The 24167-nt window shown below is 43.3% G+C and overlaps 1 protein-coding gene across 3 annotated transcripts in view; it reads right to left on the bottom strand.

Moving 5' to 3' along the window:
• Positions 1–24167, bottom strand: part of BMX (BMX non-receptor tyrosine kinase) — a 52191-nt gene that overhangs the window by 18260 nt on the left and 9764 nt on the right. For 2 of the 3 annotated variants that reach the window (XM_058291192.2, XM_058291193.2), the window contains exons 4-12: positions 22539–22620; positions 17804–17923; positions 15981–16045; positions 12375–12550; positions 11527–11586; positions 9278–9349; positions 8593–8646; positions 2845–2899; positions 1308–1387 (exon numbers count right to left, since the gene is read on the bottom strand). In XM_058291192.2, the coding sequence (XP_058147175.1) occupies positions 1308–1387; positions 2845–2899; positions 8593–8646; positions 9278–9349; positions 11527–11586; positions 12375–12550; positions 15981–16045; positions 17804–17923; positions 22539–22620 (764 nt within the window). The remainder of the gene's footprint in view (positions 1–1307; positions 1388–2844; positions 2900–8592; positions 8647–9277; positions 9350–11526; positions 11587–12374; positions 12551–15980; positions 16046–17803; positions 17924–22538; positions 22621–24167) is intronic. The other variant, XM_058291195.2, reaches the window with a different exon arrangement.

Here is a 24167-nt window from a genome sequence, read left to right as displayed (position 1 = left end):
GCCAAGTTAGAACTGTGATCGTATGAAGGAGAAAGGGCACCCCTCTTTGTTGCAAATAGCCCATCGGCTCTTAGTGTCAGCCTGAAATTCCCTGAAGCCCATAGAAGCCACTTCATCAAAGAGGGATTCCGTATTATTTTTATTTGGTTCCTTATTTGTCAGGCCACCTTCAAAAATGAATTTGTTGAGGAACAGATGTAGCTTAAGTGGTTGGGCATCTGCTTCCCATGTAAGAGGTCCTGGGTTCGATCCCTGGTATCTCCTTAAAAAAAAAAAAGAAGAATCGGGAGCCAAGAAATTTGATTGGGAAAATTTCTGATATCATGTTTTGTCCAGAAGGCAGAGCCAGAGGGCCCCAGAGTTTTGATTAGCTTTGGGGGTGGGTTTTTTTTTTAAGCTTGGACCCTCAATCCTCTCCTCTGTAAACTGGTGCAGATGGAAACAGTTTTCTTGATCAGCTTTGCAGAGTGCTTTGCAGGAACAAAAGCGCTAACAACCAATGGGCAAGTGTCTTGTCCAAGTCTGGAGGGGGATGGCTGACGCTGCTGATAAAGACTTGCAGGCGATGACTGTGGGGCGGCTTACATGCCAAGGCGTTGGCAGGGAGCGGGGTTGAACTGCTCTTTTCCCACAGCAACGATAGTACCAGTTGCCGTTAGTTTATTAAGTGCTTACTCTGCGCCAGGCACTATTCAGAGCCAATATAGGAAGGTGGATGACTTCATGAATGGAGTGTGAGGTTCCTTTGTCAGATGAAGAAGCTCGCTCGGTATCATCAAGCTCTGAATGAAGGGCCAGGATTGGGACCCAGAGCTGTGGCTTGAAACCAGAGCTCTTCACCCCCCGGAAGGAGAGTGTCCAAGAAGGCAGCTGCCCGGGAAGCTGCACCAAGTCAGCCTCCCGCTAATTCTGCCCCCACCCACGAAGGCTTACTAAAACCCCAATATTGGGACAGGGTTCCAAGCTGGCAGGTGGGGGGGGGGGGTTGCTGCGAGTGGAGAGGTGCCACTGCTTTTCTCTTTCTAGGCTTAGGCCTGAATTGTGGGGAATCTCCCAGGGTGCTGACCGTGGCTGGCTGTGCTTTGGAACTCTGCTGCTGCCTGGGGTGGGCAGGAGGGGGTCACCCACAAACAGCTTCTTGGACATGGGGAAAAGGACACCCTACAAACGGGCAGATGCAATAGAAAGACTGATGCCTAAGTCCAGCCTTTGGAGCGCATGTCTTTCTCAAAAACATGACGAAGCAACCGGCAGAGGCACAGGACATACAGGAAGAGAAAAAAGGAACGAATCCATGTCAGACTTACTTCACAGCCTTACTGAATAAGGACACGGTGTACATTCCCACCTGGCTGGAATTTCTAACCATAAATGCTCCTTCTTTTCCCTGAAAAGAGACGAAGATGTGGAAGGAACAGAACACATTTCGGTTATTCTTGAAACCTCTTTTTCAGGGTAGGTGGTAGGAAAAGAGATCTTTCAGATCTGCTTTAAATAGGGCGGGCGCAGATTAAAAAGCAGTTGGCACAGAAGAGGATTCACAGTTTTGTTTTCCTCCTTTCCTCAGTCACTCTTTTTCTAGATCTACCCTGAGCATGCCAACTCTTCCTCTGCAGGTAATTTTCAACCCTCTCTGATATTTTTCTGTTTTGTACTTGTACAAATCTAATGTTTTTGTCTCTCAGAAATATAGTAAAAAAATCATATACCACCATATCATGCCTTTGGAAGACTTTAGAAAACCAGCGAGGCAGAAATAAATCATTTGTTCAAGTTCTACAATTGGGGAGCAGCTGTAGCTCAGTGGTTAAGCACGCGCTTTCCAAGTACGAGGTCCCAGGTTCAATCCCTGGTACCTCCTATAAATAAATAAATAAATAAATACACATAAATAAATATTAAAAAATAAACATAGAAAACATAGTTAAAATGTCAGTTAAAATGTCAAGTTAAAACGTCAAACAGAAGATTATAGGAGATAAATTTATTTATTTAAGTTCTACACGTTTCTGTCTAAGCATATCCAGATTCAGAAAGCCCAGAAAAACTATGAACGTGACAAAATGCTGAGTTAGGTAGTACAGTCAACACTTTCTCACTAGTACCCCTCAAAGAAATATTTGATGTACTTTGTGTTTTATTAAGTGGGACCATATCAAAATGTTGTCTTCGTAGGCCAAAATAGTTTCCTATTGACAATCTCACACCAATTAGGAACTAAACCAGGTAGGTTTCTTCCCTCTTACTTCGACTGTCCTCTGGTTAGGTGCTAATGAGCAGTGATGTGTCTGTGGTAGACTATTCCATCAATGGTCCCAATAAATCTGCTCTGGGCTGGGCTATGCGACTTCCTCTCACCAATGGGACACTAGCAAGCATGACAAAAGCAGAGACTAGCTAAGCACTTGCACCATGGGGCCTTTCCTTTTGGGCTGCATGCCTTGAGGTGGCCATGTTGTGAGGACGCTCAAGTTAGCCATGGGGAGCAGTCCCAGCTGACAGCTTCAGCTGAACTCAATCCTCCAGGTGATCCACCAGCTAAAGGCAGCCACGTAAGTGATCCTAAGCAAAACCCATAGAAGAATTGCCTGCCTGGATGTTGCACAGAATCATAAGAAATCAAAAAATCTGTCTTGTCTCAAGTCACTAAATTTGGGTCGGTTTAGTACGCAATAGTAGGAACAGAACTAGAGAAAATAGCTAGACATGAAGTTCCAACCAAAACTATAATGAGTTGACTGTGTAATTACCAATCAGGTTTCTATGAAAGGGGTATTCCCTTCTGGGCCCCACAATAGAAAGAGATTCTTAGAGACTATTTTAAAGGGCAACAGGACTCTTTACCTTTTGTCTCAGTAACTGCTCAGACTGTGACCTGGAGATGTTACCTGCAAACCAGCTGCAACAGGAAAGAATTCCATTTTTGAGAATTAGGAAGTTTTTAATTGCATAACTTGTCACTCAACTTTTCCCATCTGCAAAATTAAGTGTTGGCCTGGTTCAGTAGCTTCCAAACCTGGCTGCCCAAGGAAATCAGCAGAAAAGCTTTTCAAAAATGGAGATTCCCAAGTGCCCGCCTGACTCACGACTCTGAGTCTGGAGCGGGGCCTGCACACCTGTATTTTTAACTGGATTGGCATTTAAGGAATTGTCGGCCTCCTCCTAGGTGACCTCTAGGTTCTTGGGCATCTTACTATTTGAAAGAGGACCAGAGATTAGACCAAGGAAGACCATTCAAGTAGGAAAGTCAGCGTGGCCGAGGACAAAGAGGGTGAACACTCCAGTCTTTCCAACCTATCATTTCCTTTTAATAATGCAATAAAGCACACTTTATAGCATCTATGTTTTTAAAGGAAGTGGTTTTTTAAATGTTTTTTATTGTGCTCAGAATAGCAATATGTAGCATAAAAGGTTATATTAGGACAGAAGCAGTTGTACTGAACTGAGGGAAAAAATGAAGGCAGAGGTAGGTACAATCTTTAAATATGCCCCCCCCCCTTTTGTTTAACTAAGCTAACCAAGACAATGTCCTGGCTCACTTTGAAGTGTGGGGGGCCCCACATGATGTCCACAATATCCACAGACTTTTGGCTTTGGCCAGTGCATCATACTAAGGAAATGATCGTGGTGTGAGGTGGGATGGGCTATGGGTTTGGGGGCTTGAGAGGACCTCCTTCCAGAAGAGAACACCTTAGGGTGAAGGAAATAGATGAGGAGGATGAGGGTGCCAGACTGACTGTAGAAGAAAACCAAAACCAGGGTATCTTAGCTCTTGGCAGGAAAGGATTAAGCCTTAGCTACTCTGAAATTGAAACACTGAAATATAACTCAGGCAAAGTGTGACTGTGTGTATACGTGTGGGTATGGAGTAAGTGTGTAAGTGTATGTATGTGGGTGAGTGTGTATGTGTGTTTGTGTGTGCACATGAGTGTGTGTCAGCGCGTGCATGTATGTGTGTTTGTGAGTGTGTATGTGGGAGAGTGTGTATGTATGTATGTGTGTATGTGTGTACGTGCATGTGTATGTATGTGGGTGTGTATGTGTGAGTGTGTGTATGTGTGAGTGTATGTGTACATGTGAGTATATATGTGTGTATGTATGTGGGTGAGTATGAAAGTATGTATGTGTGTATGTGTGTACATGTGAGTGTGTATGTATGTGCATACATATGTATGTATGTGTGTATGTATGTGAGTGTGTGTGTGAGTGTGTTTGTGCATGTAGGTGTGGGGGGTAGAGTGGAATATATGCAGCACCCACCTCTTCTTGCATGGATTCTCTATGATCATCTTCCTCCTGTCCCCTGCATGGATATTTTATTTCCAATTTTTAAAACTTTTTATTTGTAAATACTTTACGAAATCATGCAAACCTCATACAGAGAATTCCAACATACCCCTATTCCCCAGATACCCATACCCACCAGTTTTAACTTTCTGCCACATTTGCTGTATCATCCAATCTGTCTATCTACTTATCAACCCATTTTCTGAACACCTTAGGGTACGTCGTATACTTCCTGCTCTTTGAACACGGAATACTGCCACGTTCCATTTCCTCAGAACAAGGATATTCACTTATGTAGCCACATTCGGTGTGGTTAGCAAGTCCAAGAAATTTAACATGGATATAAAGCTTACAGTCTATATTCCAATTTTTCATATGTCCCAATAAAGTCCCTTTTAAGCCTTTTCTCCTCCCTTGCGAGATCCCATCCAGGATCATGGATTGCCTTTAAGTGCTTTTCTCGTGCAGCTTTCAGAAGTTTCTATCTTTCACATTCAACAGCTGGATTATAGCACAGCATGGTATGTATCCTGTTTGGAGGGTTCATCGAGCATCTTGGATACACCTATTCATGTCTTTCATTAAATTTGGGAAGTTTTCAGCCATTATGACTTTGAATATTCCCTCTGCCTGCCCCTTTCTCTCTTCCTTCTCCTTCTGGGAGATGTGCATGCTGGTCCACTTGATGGTGTCCCACAGGTTCCTCAGGCTCTCTTCACTTTTCTTCATTCTTTCCTTCCCCTTTCTGCTCTACAGACTGGATGATTTCAATTGTCTTATCTTCAAGTTCTCAGATTCTTCTGCCAGCTCCAATCTGCTTGTGAGCCACTCTAGGGAATTTTTAAAATGTCTTTGTCTGAGATATCCCAGGTCTGGTCCTCCTCACTGATGGTTTCTAATGCTTTAATCATCTCCCTTGTATGGACCACCACTCCCTGTTTCTTTGTATGGTTTTGTAATCTTTTGTTGAAACCTAGACATTTTGATGTTTTAACATGCTATTGCTGGAATTGAGACTCTGAGGCATCTGTTCCTTAAGCTTGTACCCAGCGAGTGTCACGGCAGAGCTTTCCATGACTGCGAGGCCCTAGCAAAACTTAATAATTAAGAAGGAAAAAAAGAAAACCCCTTTCCCAGTCTTTGTAGATTGATCCATGTTAGTGCTCTCCTTCAGGGCTTAGCCATACAATGAGTTTGAAGAATAGCTCCAGGCCAAAGCATAGGGGCCTCCCTTATCCTTTCTGTGTATGCCTACTGTCTTGGGCTTGCCTGTTTGGCTTTGGGAATTTCCCCTTTATGTGGTTCCTCTTCCTTTGGAAAGTTTCCTTCTGGTCCAGCCACGTCCCTTGCCCCAGGCAGCACAACTTGACTGCTCTCCCACAGCCTTCTGTAGGACAGCTCAAGTGAGCTACTTCTACACACAGGGCAAGTTCTGGGACAGTGAGTCCCTGTGGCCACTATCAGACAGATTGGGCCAGAAACTTATGCTCCCAGTATGTGCACGAGGGTTACTCTGCTCCCTTTGGAACAGAGACCATGATCTGCGCTGGGAGCATGGACAGGCTCTGCGTAGAGCTGGGGAGGGCTGGGACAGGGCCATCCAGGACACCATGAGATCCTCCCCCCTTAAAGAAGCCTTTGAAATTGATTCAGTGCTTGCCCTGTCACTGAAATCCTTTAACAGTTTTCTGGACCTTTGAGAAAGATGTGTCTGCCAGTTCTGGTTGATCGTTCAAAGTTTCTGGGGGCGGGTGGTGTAGAGTCCTAAGCATCTCACTCTGCCACCCTGATCGGGAACCCATAATGCACATTTTTTAAAAGATCAGTATTTCAATTTCCGAGCAGCACAGGCCTCATCCTAAGGCATGATTTTTCCATCTGAAACTCAGTGTCTCCATTTCTAATTGAATGGAATAGAGTTGCTCCTGAAGTTATGGTTATAAAACAAATGCTCCTGCTAGATGTTCAGGCTAGATGACTGGTGATGCCAAGCGCCGTGTGAGAAGGCTGAGCCCTGCATTATACAGCCCTCCAATCCTGAGCTCCCCGTAGCATCTCTGGGATTTTGAAGAGGGCAGGTCTTCCCTGATAATTTCCCCAATGCAAGGCTCTCACCCCCCATTTGAAAACATGGGGGTAGAGACTGTCTAGCTGGTAGGATCTGGGCTTTCTGAATCAAAGGAAGACTTCCAACTCTTCTAAGTGCTAAAGATGAAAATCCCCAATTAGCAGCTCACTCCAACTGGGTTAAGTCTTTGTGTTCTTTTCTTTGGCAGGACTTGCAAAAACCCCATGGACTGAAAAACAAACAAATAAATCGATAGTGTTTGTTTTGCTTTGTTTTTTTCCTCCACTAGCTAACTACCCTGGCTTAACTGTTTTATTTCAGTACCTTGGCCACCAATGTATAGTACTATATTGAGGAATTACCAAAGAAGGAGAAAATATTTTTTATATCAACTTTCTAAAAAGAGTTGTTTGTTTCTACAGATCCTTTGAGCTTCTAAGAGCTATTTGATGGGTTGCCCTTTAGGTATCACAGGCTGTATTTGCAGGGCTGGGCACCAATTTTCTTTGGGCTGGCAGGATGAGATGTTGTCGGTGTTCAGCAGGATCTCCCTGAACTGGTGGGAATAGTAGCAACAGTGTCCATCTGCCCATGTCAAAGCCTCCTTAGACCAAGACTCAATGGAAAGGGGGCCATGTTCGTTTGGTCTGATGTGGCATGGGTAGAACCAGATCCACTACCACGTACCCATGGCATTTAATAAGTATAGACTGTTCAGAGTTTAAATGGGTTTAATCTGGGCAGAGGGGAAGAACAGAAATCAATCAGCACAGGTGTGGCATTGTTTTGAGAAAACAACAAGTTTTATCTGACCAGGCCTGGTCCAGATTGATGTGGTCCAACTGTTGCCACTCAAGACCCAGGCAGCTGGTAACCCAAATCCCTGAGGGAAATTGAGACCTCGATTCCTACCACTTCCCTTATAGAACCTTCAACAGAGAAAGAAGGCAGGTAAAACACGAGAGCAGCTTTTTGCCACCTGATCATTGCAACATCCTCAAATTCCAGAGTGTTGGAAACAGATACTATGTGGCCATTTGCTTCTAGCACCCTGACAGGTGACAGTTTCCTGCATGGGACTTTTATTCTTACTTGGCATTTGGACTTCTAAATGACCCCATGATTAATGCTTTGTGTTCTTTAAAGTGAAATTATCTTTCGCAATGACCTTGGGTTGGTCCTTTGTCTTTTCTGTAGTAGCGTGAATTATTCCACTGAATGCCTTCCTGAGGGTAGATGTTGGTGAAGGAGACAGGGCCAAAGGGGACCTGGAAGGCAATGAAGGGACCATGCCACCTTGGGCACAGCTGGTGCAGCACAGTCTTCTCCAAGCTGACAATTCTGATTAGGTCCAGGCTGGGTGAGGAAGGAGGAGGAGTGAAAGTGTCATGTACTTTGTAAAAGCTCTCTGTGCAGGTGTAGGTGATCAACCAATAATGTAGAGCTCCTATGAAAACAGAACTAGAAATATGCCTATCAGATGTCTGAGAGATGAAATAGGGCTGATTACTCCCTCTTCTCTGTAATGCCAATCTTCACAGGCAGGAGACCGTTCTCGGTCCCTATTTGTAGAATGATAGAGTCTTAGATTTTGGAAAGGAGCTTAATGGTCGCTTAGGCCAAGCAGTTCTTCAGTGTAGGTGGGGTGACCACACAGGCTTGTTCAGAGCAGTCCAGTTTCTGCCTGATGTCCAGGTGTGATTTTTAATAGTGTACTCTTTCTCTCTCTAAAGTGTCCAATTTGGATGTCAAACGATAAGGTCACCCTAAAAACAGGAATCCCTCAACAGAAACGATGTGTCATGTTCAAATATCTCAGTTGTGTTGCCTTGGAAAATTACTGCATGATAAGTAACTTCAAAAAATCTGATTCAACATTAATAAGAGCCTGCACAAGAGGCCCTCAAGAGGCCCTGACAAGAGGCCCTCAAGGAATAAAGGATCAGCAGCAACGACATTTGCTACAGCTATGAAGGCAAGGTGAAATGATAGAAGGGTACGCCGGCTACATGAGACATCCAAGGAATGTGTGCAGCCAATTTAATTAATCCAGAGTGGGGAAACATATTTTCAATGTCACCTGTCATCCAGATAAGGAGCCCAGAACCTCATGGCTTTGCCTGTGTAAATACTGCTTCCTGAGCAAGCCCGACTCATCTGTTCTAATGCCTTTGAGAAACAGACTGGAAGCTTCTGCGACTAGTTTTAGAAGAACACGGAGGGTTTTCAGCACTCACTCATAGTCTTCCAGGTTTTCCTCTTCTTCAGATGAACTTGACTCAGGCAATCCCCTTAAAAGGAGGGAAAACAATATGAATGTAAAAATCCACCAAGAAAGCACCCAAGCACCTAGCAGTGCAATAGCAGTTCAATTCAAATCCCACCCTGATATTATCCATGGAAATAAAATTCAGACTGCTAGGTTTCCCTTTTCAGACTTGGGAAGATATCAGCAAAGCGGAGCGAGAGAGAGTCGCTGGAAAATTGGGCTCGGGCCTAATTTTATGTGACAACGACTCTTAAAGCCAGGAGGTTCCCAGGGGCCACCAGGAGCTCAGTGTTCTTTAACCCTTTAAAAAGAATGGGCTCCTACAATAGATGACAACTCCTCCAGTGACAGCTGTAGCATAAAGTGACAACAACATCTCTGGCAGTGTTGGAACTATTCTTAAAGAAGACATTCAATTCTGTCCCGCTAACACCTGTGCACGTCGTGGGTGAGGGCAAGGGAAACCAGCGTGAGGACAACGGTCAGATTCATGTCATCTGTTCAGCCCTAGCGCTCCGAGAAGCCCATTACGTGCGTGTTTTGGTTTATATCTGCTTTACGCAGAAAGCCTAGTCTCAAAATTACTGTAACTTTCCTCGTTTTCCTGCAAAGGAAGCAAAGTGGCTGGAAAGGAAGAACTGAGTTTGACTTACCATGAAATCTTTGAGGTGCTGTGATTTCCAGAATCTCTTTCCCTTTGGTTACTGCATGCAATATCTTCATTGCTATGAGAAAAGATGCATTTCATAAATTATACATTTTTATTCATTCATTACTTTTGAATGACAGAAATAATTTCGTTCAGGTATGTTGTAGCTTTATGAACACCTTGACCCACACATTTCACTCAGCTGGGAAATCAAAGTCATTTTCACATTTTTGTCCTTGTGTGGACTCCAGTGAAAAGCAGTAGTTTGGCAGTATCCTCAACAAAGGGGAGTCGTTAATTATGGTTCACAGTGACCCCAAACCTTAGAAAACCTGAATTAATAAATCCTCTTGACTGAGTTTGCCCTGATTATCTTGTAGACATGCAAATTCCATCAATATGCTTTAAAATAAATTATTTTCCTCTCTGCAGTTGTTATTACAGTTAAAAGTCCTGAAAAAAATGAACATTTGAACACCATGTAGACACAGATGGCTCTGCAGGACTTTCACCCCTGCCGTCCATGGGTTTCTCTCTTTCATTCTGGGTATTAGGCAGAGCCCAAGGGGAGTGTCTGCCTCTCAAAGTCCAAAGGCTGCTTTATCTGGAACGTAGGACCTATTTCCTGTTTGCCTTCACAGCTCTTTTCCAAACCTCACTTCATAGCGACAAACTTCCTTACCAAGGAAACGCTCCTCTGGCTGCATTTCAAGGAATGCCTGGAGGCATAGCAGAATGCCTCCCTCCTAGCCTTCCCAAGGAGACTTGACTGCCACCATAGCTTCTGAACTCATCTCTTCTTAAGAAGACTGTTATTAATGCCACTGAGTGTACACTTTAGATGAATTGTATGGTTTATGAATACATGTCGATAAAATTGACTTAAAAAAGAGTGCATCACTTATGTTTATTCATATAGTGTAATAGAATACAATCACTAAAAATTATGAGGGAGTGGAGCGGGTGTAGCTCAGTGTTTCAGCACCTGCTTCTCATGTACCAGGTCTGGGGTTCAATCCCCGGTACCTCCTAAAAAAAAATAAATAAGGTGCATCTTTACGTATTAAAGTGGGGAAAATGTCCAAAATGTTAAAGCAAAAAGAGCAAGTGGCAAAAAGACTGTGTGATGAGAATCTGCTTTTGTAATGATATATTATGGTAGCATGTGCATAGCAAAATAATTTAGAGAAATGTACACTGAATGTTATACAATTTTTGAATGCTTTAAATGGAACATGGATTATTTTATTAATCAGAAAAAAAATAGAGATTGAAAAGCAGCTCAGATGAAGGTAGTAGAATGTAATAAAGTTCATTGATAACTACTATCTATTACATGACCTGAGACTCATGCTTGCAATTTTTAAAATTCAAGATCCATTAAGAACATTGAAAAATGATAATGATTCAGTCACAAACACAATACTGTTCACTTTAAGAAGTGATTAATCAATCCTTTACTAAATAGCTAGTTTTCTGAAGGTCAATGGGAAAAAAAAATCCAGGGTTGGGACTAGGGTGAGGTAAATGAGGTACTTGCCTAGGACACAAAATCTAAGGGGGTGGGAAGCAGATGTAGTTCAAGCGATTGAGCGCCTGCTTCCTACATGGGAGGTCCTGGGTTTGGTTCCCAGGGCATCCTAAAAAACAGGAACAAGCAAACAAACGAGAAAACCAACTCAGAGTCACTCATGTGACTCAGTGGTTGAGCACCAGCTTCCTACTTAAGAGATCCCGGGTTCAATCCCAGGCCCCAGTACCTCAAAAAAAAAAAAAAAATCCAATGGAGTGCTAAAAAAACCACAAAACCCTCCATAATCTAGATAAGTAATGTTTGAACACAACATTAAAGAGTAAAGTAATGTAAAAATCCACAAGGTATAAAATACCATTTTAAAAATGAAGACAGGATCTGACAATCCTTGAGTTGGTAGCTTGGCAGCAATCTTATGTGAATGAATCATTCTGAGTACTTATCTGAAGACTGGCCCGTCCATTTCACCACATACCTCCTCCCAGGACTCATAGGGACTTTTGGCAGGGAGAGGGGCGCTGACACAAGGTTAACATGACATCCACTAGCGTTGGATCCGGGCTTGTGCACCACCTCCTTCTACAAGAACTTTGGGCTGCAAGTGAGCAATCGTAAGCCCTCCCCCCAGGCACTGAAGTCGGTGGATTCTAGCTCCACTCTGGGATGAAAGGGACCACAACTAGTTATACTGAAAAGAGCAATGAGAAGAACACACTTACATTCTTTCAAGGTCCATAGGGCCCTGTGTCTGTATCATCGGCACAGAGATTAGGCATTTGCTTTAGGCAAATATGATGGGAATGGAAAGAATAAAGGAATAAAAGGGCAAGGGAGAAAAGAAAGAAAAGAGACACATGGTGAGTTAGAGAGATACCAGCATCCCCTGGGGGAAAGACAACCATTGGTCCCTATAGGGTTGCTGCTAACCATGTAAGAAGATGGCGGACAGTGGACAAAGTATGGGGAGGAGGGCTGAGGCAGCACAGAAGGGCAGTCACATGACCCTTTCTTTGTGGCCATCTCACAATTAAGTTCAACATTTATTGAGCACTGATAGTGGGGCAGGCTTGGTGCCAGACCCCACTATGTAGGTTAGGTGCTCCATTTAATATAGTTTCAATTCTGATTTTACGTAGACTCTTTAGGCTGAAAAACATGAGAAGATTGATCAGGTCAGCCATGGCCTTGCCAGATATGCTACTTGCTTTTGGCTAGTGGTGCCAAAGCACGTGACAAAAATAAACCCATGCCAAGTTCTCTCATCCCAAAGACATACCTTTAAGTTTCTGTGTTCTGGAAGTGGCATTATTGACAGGTAGTGGGGAGATAAAGGGGTTGGAGTAAACTGCCCAAGAATTGCTTAGAGCATTAGATAGGATGATTTAAGTGCAAGTCTATGCAGCTGAGCCCCAATGGGGCCACCACTTCCCCAGGTTTCAGAACATTTGCTGAGAGGAAAGCTTTACCTCAGCTAAGAATGCACTGACAGCTTTGAGGCTGAGATCCATGTCATGGGAGTAAGGTTGGTGTTACATTCTGGAAAGCCAGACTAAAAGCTGGGGTTTACCTTTTCATTTTTCTTACTTGCCACCAGTCAGGGCAGTCTTCCTTTTGCATATACCGCATATTGACATTCAGCTGGGAGCCATAGTTTTTCTTTGAGTCGCCATCATACTGCGCCACAGTGGTACTTGAAGATGGTGCATCCATTCTGAGGATGGGAACTGCCCGAGGAATCTTTAGCTTTGGAGGACAAGAGATTTTAATACATCCCAGGAAGTCACAGATTCATGTGTTAGAAACTAACAACCAAAGTATAACAGCCCTTTCATTTAAGGAAGGGAGGGAGGAAGGAAGGAAGGGAGGGAGGAAGGAAGAAAGGCTGGCTGGCTTAATATTAGCAAGGATATGGAGCAACTGGAACTCTCATACTTGCTGGATGGAGGATGAAGTGATACCACCGCATTGGAGAGCTTTTTGCAGAATGTTCTACAGCTGGACATGCATATATCCTAACAACCCAGAAATGCCAGATGTGAAACCAAAAGACATGTAAAAGAATGTTCACAGCAGAATTATTTCAATTAGATACAAACTGGAAATGACCTAATTGCTCATCAAGAGAATAAAATAATAAGCACATGGTAGTCAATGTAGGTTGAATATCAACCCCCCCCCCAAAGATGTCCATGTCCTAATCCCCAGAACCTGTGAACATGTTAATTTACACGGTAAAAGGGACTTTGCAGATGTGATTAAGATGTTCTTGAGATGGGGAGACTTTCCTGGATTAGCCACGTGGGCCTAATGGATTAACAAGGATCCTTATAAGAGGGAGAATAGAGAGAAGATGTGTAGATAGAGGCAAAGGTCAGAGAATGGAGAAGATGCTACCCTATTGGCTCTGAAAATGGAGGAAGGGGCCAGGAGCCAAGGAATGTAGGTGGCTTCTCCATTGTGGAAAAGGCAAGGTAAAGGATTCTCTCCTGGCGCCTCCAGAAGGAACATAGCCTTGCAGGCTCATTTTAGACTTCTGACCTCCAGAACTCTAAGAGAACAAATTTGTGTGGCTTTGAACCACCAAGTTTGTGGTCATTTGTTATAGAGCCAGGGGAAACTCACAGTGGTATAGTCACATGATGGGCTACTGCACGGAAGCGAGAATAAATGACAACCACATACTAAGAAATGGGACAAAAAAAAAAACCAAACAGACAATAAATAACTACTGACATTAAGATACTATTTACATAAAGGTCAAACTGAGGCAAACGGTCTATGATGGCTTAAGTCAGGATAGTGATTACTGTTGGCGGGATGTAGTGGCTGAAAGGGAATACAAGGATGCCCTTCGGTTCTGGGATGTTCTGTTTCTTCATCCGCATGTGGGTTATACAGATGTGCTCAGTTTGTGTAAATTCATCAAGGTGAACACTTACGCTTTGTGTGTTTTTCTAAGTGTGCGTTACATTTTAATGAAGAGTTCACATAAAAACACATATCCACTTGGAATTTATTTGTTTCCACACTGTATTTTGCCTTTTGTTCAGGGATATGATTTATTCTGAGTTGAGGCTTTGACAGGCTGGACATTTTGGTTGCACAGGGCACAGTTATTCATAAACCATGAGATGGGTTCTCTCCAAAGATAAATACAGTGGAAAGTTCCCTAAACGGAAACTTCTCCCTGTTCTGACCTGAACGGCGGGACAGCTGATATTTATTTCCTCTGCTCAGTAAAGTAAACCCTCTCCTGAATGCTCTGGTAAGAACAAAACAAAGGAGAACTTGCTTTCACGATTCCCACTCTGATCCCAGGTTCATTCGGGCAGCTTCTAATCAAAACAGGCTTATGGAACTCTTGGTCACTGATTTGCCTGCCTGATAACTGTCAACACATTTCCCAAAGAATTCTTTACTGGGGTCTATACGCAATGGTTCCTAAATTGTCCTCTGCTCTTAGATTTGTTTAGAACAAACTTTATGGAGGTTTCATTTGTATACCATAAAATTTGCCCTCTTTAAATATACACAATTCAATGACTTTTTAGTAAATTTCTCAAATTATGCAACCATCACCATAATCCAGCCTTAGAACATTTCCATCACCCTAGTAAGATATCTCTTGCCCATATACAGTTAATCCCCATTCCCATCCACAGTCTCTGGCAGCTGCAAATCTACCTTTTGTCTCTGTTTGCCTATTCTGGACATTGCTCTACAGATTTTTCACACGGCCATGTCTTTTAAGGTTCAGGACCGGGGCATGTATCCCAACCCAAACAGCGATGTCCCCCATAAGAAAGTAAAAACCCCAACTGTTATAATGGAATTTTGCCCTGCAGTTTGGTTTACAACAATTATATGTGGGTTTTGCTTAAAGGGAAAGAGAATGAAAAGAGTGTAAGTATATACAACTGAAAGTAAGCACCCAATTCAATCTAGACTGGATGGGGGGGGGGGGGTTAGATGGAGATGTCCCTTTACTTGCAGGTGAACTTCCAGAGAGCCCCTGGGAGACCATTTTATATGTCTCCTGGCATTTGAGGAGGCTGAACCCTGCCTGGGAAATCTAAAAGGAGGAGGCTGTGGCTATGAACCCAAGTGGGCAAAGCAGAAGGAGTGGCAGCCTGTACTGGGAGAACAAGCTGCATACAGTTTTACTAACCAGAGCAAACAAAGTTTTATTTGTTTTCAAGTAGGCGAACTCCACCCTTGGGAGAGTGTTGGCCAGGAGCCATATGGAAAGGAACTCTGCCAGAGATGGGTAGAGGGGTCAAGGGTGGGAAACCCAGGAGCTGTGGGTCAAGACTTCTCTGTTATAAAACTGCATTTGGAGATGCCCTCCCCTCCAAGAAAAACCCTGAAAAGTCTTCCGTAACATAAAGAAGTAGATATTGGGAAACTGTTTCACTCAGAAGCCAACACTACCAAACATGATGGGACCGGCCATGTTTGACCCCAATGCTGAAAGGGCCAGACTCTCTGCCTCCCCATGGCCTCCTCCCCCAGTGCAGGTTGCCAGCTGATACAAACGTGAGCTAGATGAAGGGGAGAAGTTTTCATTTGAAATGACAATTGGAACCAAATGATTATAACATTGAATGGGACAACTTAGAGACTGTTCTCATCACTACAAGTAACTGGGGAACATGTTTAATCATCTAAGAGTGACTGGAAAAACTCTAGAAACTGCCTGAGACTTCTTCGAGGGGCAGAGAAGACAGCACACAAGGCAGTTTTGAAGGGATAATGGAGGGAGAGAATTAAGTTGTTTTCTGCTTGTGTCCTATGAAATAGTATACTGTCACCAGGGTATATCATGAGTCTTGGCCATGCTGGTGGTAGGGGAGGAATGATGGCTAAGGACAGCTGTGTGTTATGTGTAGATGCAGTCTTAGGGCTTTTCCCACATGCACCCATTTTGAGGGTGACTATTTATGTGCTTACTGCTGGAAAAAAGGTCTAGCCATTAAATACAAAACTGTAAAATGGTAAAATGGTTGCATATTTGAATCTATTATTTGATACCACACATAGCTCTTGGCAGTTCACGTTTTTCCCTCTGTTTGCTGAGCAGTCTGAATGAGTCCCACATTTTCTAGTCTAGAATCTGGCAACTCTTGGTTTATTTAAGATAGCCTGACTATGAAAAAAATTAATGTTGACTCACCACCTTGTCTGGGAAGATGGGAGATCTATGTTTCTCTTCACTGGTTGAAATGTGCAGCTCAGCATCTGAAAAGTATAGCCAGGTAATGTTAGAAAGAACTTTAAATAAAGCAAAGCAAAACACCACACCAGTGCTATGAATCAAAACAGTGGGCCAGCGTGTGTGAGCAATCCTTCAGATTGAATGATGGAGTGAGGTGGTAGCTTTCCTGGATAACACCCAACTCAGACACCACTCCTCCACCACAGATTTTCAGTGTCCTCCCAAATCTGGGGGTGGGAAATTCAAGTTCCTCTAAATTCTATCAACTATGAATTAGATCTCATTTCTACTTTGCTTGTGAGTCACAAATACCTAATCTCGTCGGGTAGTACATATGACCCTAGGGGTCAGAATCCATGTTTGATTCCTCATTGATTGGCTCATACAAAATACTTTATCATTCTTGGAGAGCAATAAATAGCTGATGACTAATAAATAGCAATAAGTAGCTGATGAGTGGATGATCAAACCTACTACATGTTTTTTTCCTGTTCTTAGGATAATTGTTGTTCTGCTCTAACAAGGGGTCCGTAAGCTTGAATTGAAGTTCAAAAAAAAAAACATTATTCTTGTGGGGATGTGTTGGTGCAGGTGTGGTATATTTATTAAATAATACACAGTATAGTGTGGGCTTAGTAAGGGGTCTGTGGTTTTCACCTGACTGGCAAAGGGGTCCATGGAGGAAAAAAGGTTAAGAGACCCGCTCTAAGGAGACATTACTTCTTGGCCCCTCACAGTGGAGGGAAGATCCAGGTACAGTAAATTCTGTGTCATTCATCAAATCACTTATAATTCATGAATACAAAGAGTAATGTGATCTAATTGAGATGAATTCATTGCAGAGTCTAATTGAGATGGAAAAGGTGATGGGTATTTATTCATTCATTTTGCTGTACAATTCTGAGCAGTAACATTAACAATTATTAATATGAATACTATTTCATGTGCTTGCATGTTTTACAGTTCATGAAGTGCTATCATGCAGCTGATCTCATTCAATTCTTTAAAGCCACTGTAATCTGGCTATATATGGTCGAGGCTGGTAAAACCATTACCAGTATAAGCTCTCCTTTTTAATTTATTGACAACATCACGTTGTTAAACTACTATTATATAAACTGCTAAAATGCATACGCCCTTCATTTACCTGGAAATACAAGTCTGAGCGGAATCTGCGTCCACCTAAAGCAAGTCCTTCAGGATCTTCTATTGAAGGAATTAAGAAACCAACCAACATAACCAGCATCCTAAACCACTTTAAATATCTTCTAAGCTTGGCCATCCATTATTTTGGTATATACTGTGATCAGAAACGTTACTTACATTTATCCTTTGATAGTTTTTTAAAAGAAGGACATTAGATTTTGGTTTCCAATTTCTGTTATTTATAAGAACAAAGTCTTCTTGTCAGGTGGGAAACCTAGCTATTTGGACCATGGTGATTGGCTTGCCACATTCTACTTGTTTGGTGTTGATCTGAAACTAGGAAGAATTCTGGGAGGAAATAAACATCTCCTTGCTCAATTCATGGATCCTACTTTTAAAAATATTTTTCATGAAACGAAGGAATGACAGGTGTTAATATGTTTATTACGTTTAATGAACATGGCTCAATCGACTCTAGAATTAGACCTCCTTTGCCAGATAGCATCAGTGAGGCTAGATTTTCATGATGCCAGCCAATCTGGCACATCTTGCTTTCCTGAGCTGGCATTGTGTTCTGGTATCTGGCGGGCTGACCTAAGGAGGCACCATCCACCCAGGGTCCAGGCCAACATTACATGCTTCCCAGAGGGCGCATCCTGGGGCCGCTTTGCAGCTCTGCTGGCAGCACAGGAACTTCCCGTCCACGAAGAACCCGCTATGGTACTTGATCAGCAGGTGGGGGTTGCCCTTTATCTCTGGGGAGCAAGCAGGAAGAAAACAAGAAGTGAGCAAATGTCGGCCCAAGAGGAGAAAAGCATTTACAGAACAATGGCAAGCCTGTTTTGCCTGCAGCAGGGTAAGAACAAATGTTTCCTGAAGGATATAAGTCCTTCACTCAGAAGGTAATAAGCCAAAAGCTAAAGAAAAGTCTAACCATATATGTGTAGTACAAACAACACAAGAACATATATCAGTCTTTTCAAATATAGTGAAAAAAAGGGTCTCTACAGAGCTGCCTATTGTTAGGAATTTAGAAATACATCCCTAAAGGAAGTGAGCGGTTACTGTACATGGTGTTCTCTGGTGGCAGGAGGAGGCTGGAGGCTAGAGCTAGAGCTACACAAAGAGAAAAGAAGGTTCTAATAAACTTATACTTTCCCCCCACTTTTTATTTTTAAATTTTTCACATGTCTAGAAAACTTGCAATAGTTCAATGAACATCCATATAGTCTTTATCCAGATTCACCAAGTAACTGCCACACTTGTTTTCTTTCTCTCTGTGTACATATATACTACTAATACTTACTCCTCCTCCTCATCTTCTTCTCTATTTTATCATTATTATGTTTTGCTTAAGTAAGTTGTAGACATTGGGACCTAAATAATGTCACCCAGAATTACTTCAGCATGTAAAGTCTACAAACAAGGACATATATAACTATAATACAATGATAATGCTCAGAAAATTTAATGCTGATACAATACTAACACCTTAATATGCACTTCATACTCAAAATTTGCCTATTGTCCCAACACTATCCTTTATAATCATTCATTGTGTCTGATCCAAAATCCAATCCACAATCACACCTGGCATTTAGTTTCCTTGGCTCTGCAGCTGTGCTGGAATCTAGAACAGTTTCTCATCCCACCGTCTTGCCTGACTTTGACATGAATGCACTAAAGAATGAATGGTTTATGGGGCTCTTTTGCTTGGAATGTGTGTGTTTGAAGAAAGAACCATGGGAATAGGGCAGTGTTTAATCCAAAGGAATGGAACTCCAGTATTGGAGTATAATCCTGTACCCAATTAACCTCTCTTGCAAACAAACTTACAAGGCCTTAGAGAAGAGTTCAAAATAGGAGTCTCTAGGTGGGGAGGGCTGATTCTACTTGTGGCTTCAACTCTTTCCATCTGGATTTTCTGTCTAGCTTTCCTATTTTAATCCCAGGGGATTTCTGCTCCTCCTCTCCAACCGCAACTCAAGGAAGTATATGCGGATCGCGATCACTTCACTGGGTCATTGGGAGGACTTCAGATAATGTATTTAAAACACCCAGCACGATGTTTGGCCCAGAGTAGGTGTTCAATAAAGAGTTGGGCTTTAGATGCCATTTCCTTAGTTTAACTCAGCAAAGCTGAAAACGCTGGCATTTTAAACAGTTACTAGATACTAATAAGAATTAATCCAGAAATCACAAAGCAAAAGGAGTTAAGATGACAAAACACAAGTCTCTGCCCTTGGTCCCAAATGACGATTGTAATTTGTTGGGTGTACTACCTGCCTCCTGGCTCTCTAAGCTCCTGGACTTTGTATGACAGGATCCCTATTATTTTCTACTACATGGATTTAGTATCCTAGCTAACAAATTCTTTTCACAACCAAGTCCAAAAGTCCACATTGCAGCACTCCCACCCCCCACCTACTAATGACAAGAAGAGAAACTGATATATTACTATACATACGACACTCTACAATTACATGTGTTTCCCCCTCACGTATATCATCTCATTTACTCTATTCAACAACTGGGGGATGGGCAGCTCTTTTGGTTATTATGGCTCCTACAGAGTCAGGTAAACCGAGGTGCAGAGAGGTGACGGAAAATGCTCAAACTCACAGACCTAGTAAATAACAGATCCAGGACTCAGTCCCCAACTTTTTCTACTACATTCTGATGTACAGATGCCAGCTTCCTTGCCAATCCCTTCTTCAGTATTAATTTGGGGGAAGGAAGGGCACACTTTATCCACATCTGGTTAGCCGAACTCACAACTGTGATAGCTGACAGTCCTTGAGTCCCCGTTAAGATCAGCCCAAAATTTCCAGGTATAGGTTACCATCTGGGAAATTCCATGCCTCCAATGTGACCACCTCAATTTATAATGCCTGATTCAATTAATAGATACAAAAAAGGGAGTCATTGTATAACGGTGAAACATAGTAGGGGAGAGATTTTTGAAGCAGGCGACTTCTTTGTTTTCCTGCAGCAGATTGGTTGGCCAGCCTGACAACTGATACCACCCATCTTCTCTCTTGCCACCTTCCAGCACAGAGACCAGAAGAGCCAGTTACTGTCTTCCAACCTCCCTTGCACATAAAGATGGCCATGAGACACAGCTCTGGCCAATGAGACATGAGCAGAAGTTTGCAGGGAGACTTCTGAGAAAGTTCAGAACCTCTCCAGAAGCTTCTAAAGAGTGGCAGGGCAGAAAACTGGGAGAAGCCTGGGTCCCTGTTGACCTCATTGAGCTGCTGCACTAGCCCTGGACTGTCTACCTCTGGACTTGTTAATGTGTGAGAAGAACAAATGCATATTTGTTTCAGTAACAATTTGGTATTTGTTACCTGCAGCTCAGAGCATTCCTAACTGATACAAATTGCTTCCTGGACATATGGCAGCCTTAGTGATGGTGTTTCTCTGCAGTTTTATTAAGGGCTGAGAGATGCACTTTTGATTTTCTCTCTAATCTCCTTTTACCTTTCACATGCCCCCAGATGAGGACCAGCTGTCCAGGGCCCATCCAAACCTGCCCTCCATATAGAGTCCCAGAAGGACCCCCAACAGTGAAAGACCTAGGGTTTGACCAGAGTTGCCCCCAAGAGGTGTCTATTATAGCAAATGCCTCCAAGAAACCTACTCCGCCCCCCCCCATGCAATACGAGACTGAATTGGAAGCAGCATCTCAGAGCTTCTTACTTTTGTGTGTAGGACACCTTTATATTTACAAGTCATTCATTTGTGGCTCATGACCTTTCTAGGAGGGAAGAAATGTGATCCCCCTTTTTATAGGTCAGGAAACTGAGACCCAGAGATGTTCAATGGCTTTATTAGATGATACAGAAAAACAGGATTTGGATGGAGGTTTGCCTGACTCTACTAGGGTGCCCTTCTCCCTTCAACCAGGTGGTAGGGGAAGGGGGAGGCTTCTCTCCCTCAGCACCCTTTGACTATCTTACAGATTAGGTTGTTAAACCCTTTCATGCACGTGAAAAATTAAGCCTTGTGTGTGAAAAAGAATATATTTCCGTAGACATGATGTAGGTGGTTCTTCAAAAGTGGTATCATTTAAGTTATACTGAGAAAGAGTCTTAATATAAAACTTGAATGAAATAAAGCAACATCTCACTATCTAGGAGCTTAATTCCTAGAATTCCACCAAGAAAGTCATTCATTTGGGTTAAATATTGTCCTCCCTTCATTCTCCACCTTTAAAAGAAAAATCTGGTGGGAAGGGATATCATAGTGCCCAGTTACTAAGCACGATTTCCTCTTTTCTATCAAAGGTTGTTACCAGGGCAGCCTATGAACCATGGGATAAAAGTTGCATGAAATCCCAAGTTTTGCTTGATATTCATACTGTGCTTAACGATTTGGGTACAGGGAAATGGACAAGGCTCAACTGATAGAGCGCTGGCCTACCATATGGAGGGTCCAGGGTTCAAGCCCCAGGACCTCCTGACCCATGTGGTAAGCTGGCCCACGTGCAGTACTGCTGTGCGCAAGGAGTGCCATGCCACGCAGGAGCGCCCCAGTGTAGGGGAGCCCCACATGCTAAGAGTGCACCCTGAAAGGAGGGCCACCCTGTGTGAAAAACGCACAGCCCACCCAGGAGTGACACCGTACACACGGAGAGCTGACACAGCAAGATGATGCAACAAAAAAGAGATGTAGTTTCCTGGTGCCGCCTGATAATGCAAGCGGACACAGAAGAACACACGGCAAATGGACACAGAGCAGACAACAGGGGAAAGGGGAGAGAAAGAAATAAGTAAGTAAATAAATAAATAAATAATCTTTTAAAAAGAAGTTGGGCACAAGTCATTGAGTCCTGAGTCCCCCATCATTAGGTATGTGAGACTGGGCATGTCGCTTTAGCTTCACTAATCTGAAATCAGGGTGAATGATATTACTCCTTGCTGTGGAGTTCTCCAGAGGATTGCCCAAGAAAATGTTTTACAAGTGCTTGAGCCAGAGCTGGCAAATATAGGCGGTCAGTAAATATTCTCTATGACCAGCTTGGTACACATTGAAAGAATGGTAGCTATGGGACACAGCTGCAAGAGGACCAAGGCTTTGCCCTGTGGGGGGAGAGCAGGTGGCCTGGCTTTCCCCAGGCTGCTGGGGAGGTATAATAGTCAGCTCTGTGTGACCCCGGGGCGGGGAAAAGGGAATCTGATCCATAGGCTGCTTCCTGGTAACAAAGAGAATGCAAAAAGAGGGTAAGCCGGGCACATTCCCAGAGGCTGTTAGGAAAATCAGGAGGTTCTCCCTAGGCGTCAGCTCCTTTTACTGTCATCTCTTTCCTCCACTGAGCCTCAAAAGTACTCAGTCAATGGCTTCCTTTTATGTCATTTTTGAAATTACCTTTTTGTAATGCCTTCAACCACTGACTTCGGCTCTCTTCACTGGATGCATAAACGTAGAGGAGCCCATCTTTATAGACGATCTGGAATGGAAAAGATGTGATGCATTTAGATATAATTGCATCAGCTTTACCTGGGCGCAACTGCAAATGTTCCAGTATCCACAAAAAGCCTTGAGTTTGCTTATATAATAGACCTTAGCTCAGGAATTAGAGGGGAAAAAATTCTATGAAGTTTTTTTAGTCCTCCATCCCGCAATTTGTTTTTATCCCAGACATTCCTACATTCTGGAAAATCATAGAAGTAATGCATCTGACAGCAGCGAATGCTGAGTTCTCATCAGGGAGTCCCTGGACCACGAAAAAGCAGGAAATGTTAGAGAGGACAGGTCCTAGAGTGTCCCACTCCATCTACCAACCCAGTGCATGACTGCCCTAGTCTTAAAAATACCTCCAGGCATGGACTGTCTTCTCTTTTGCTATACTGGTCATCCTTGCCAACTTCCATATATCTTGGCCATTCTGCAGGTCATGCTTACATTGAGTAAAACTGTCTATTACTTCAGCCCATTAAGTCATGTCCCACCGCAGGAACTCCCCAGAATAAGTCATTTTCTCTTCCAATAAGTCATTTGTTCAAATATGTGAAGGTTTCAATGGCTTCGCCAGAGCCTTTCTTCTCCAGACTTCTCTAGCTTATTCAGTTCTTGTTGGTAGCTAATACATACCAGTTCCAAGATGCTGAACCCGTCTCTAGGTACTTTCATATTTTAACCAATTGAATTCTATGGAAAAGATATAGTCATGCCCATTTTACAAAGGAGGAGATGGAAATTCAGAGACTGAACATGCTATCTATGCTCACACGAATGTAAGCAGTGGGGCTGGGAACTCGGTGGGATCCCGAGGCCTGGGTTCTTTTGTGTACCCTATGCCTTGGTGATGTGGGTTTGAATCAGCTTCTATTAGCACACTTTCCCCTGGGTTCTCCCAACTGGGTAAGGTTCTTTTCAACATGGGAAGTATGGTTTGCTCATCAACTGGATTCTTTTCTTTTCTTTTACTTTTGGCCACAGGCCTCTAATACTGGCATTGGGAAGTCTGTCCATGTGAAGGACACTCTCCATCTGCCTTTAGATTAGAAAGGTAAGTATTGTCAGGATGTATTAAAAAGAGGGCACGCCTTAGATCACGCAACTCCCATACACTTGCGTCTCATACCGAAGATAGGCAGCACCCACCCTGCCCTGGCCCTGCCCGCCTGCCCTGGCTGTCTGCCCTGCAGGCTCCCGTGGGGCTGTGCCATTCGCAGGGACTGCCTGCAGCTCTCCAAACAGCTCTAGACTTGCACCTCGTGGTGCCTTGACCTCTGCTGCTTGTCTCAGCAGCCTTTTCTGTCTTTGCAGGGCTCAAATCCACTCGTCCTTCCCAACCCGAGTGAAAATAGGGAATCTACGTGACCTCTTGGAGCGGGGAGTGATGCTTCCTCTGCCGGGGCTCTGTGGCGTACTCCGCCGACCTCCATCTTAACGCTCACTGCATCCAACAGTCTGTTTCTTAGTCTCTTTCCTCCTATCTCGGTATATTTCTTGGGGGCAGGGATGGTGTTTTATTCCCTATAGTGTGCCTAC

This window comes from Dasypus novemcinctus, chromosome X (assembly GCF_030445035.2).
Source record: "Dasypus novemcinctus isolate mDasNov1 chromosome X, mDasNov1.1.hap2, whole genome shotgun sequence".
NCBI lineage: Eukaryota > Metazoa > Chordata > Mammalia > Cingulata > Dasypodidae > Dasypus > Dasypus novemcinctus.
Note: the sequence above shows the minus strand (reverse complement) of the source record. Positions and strands in the feature narration are given on the sequence as shown.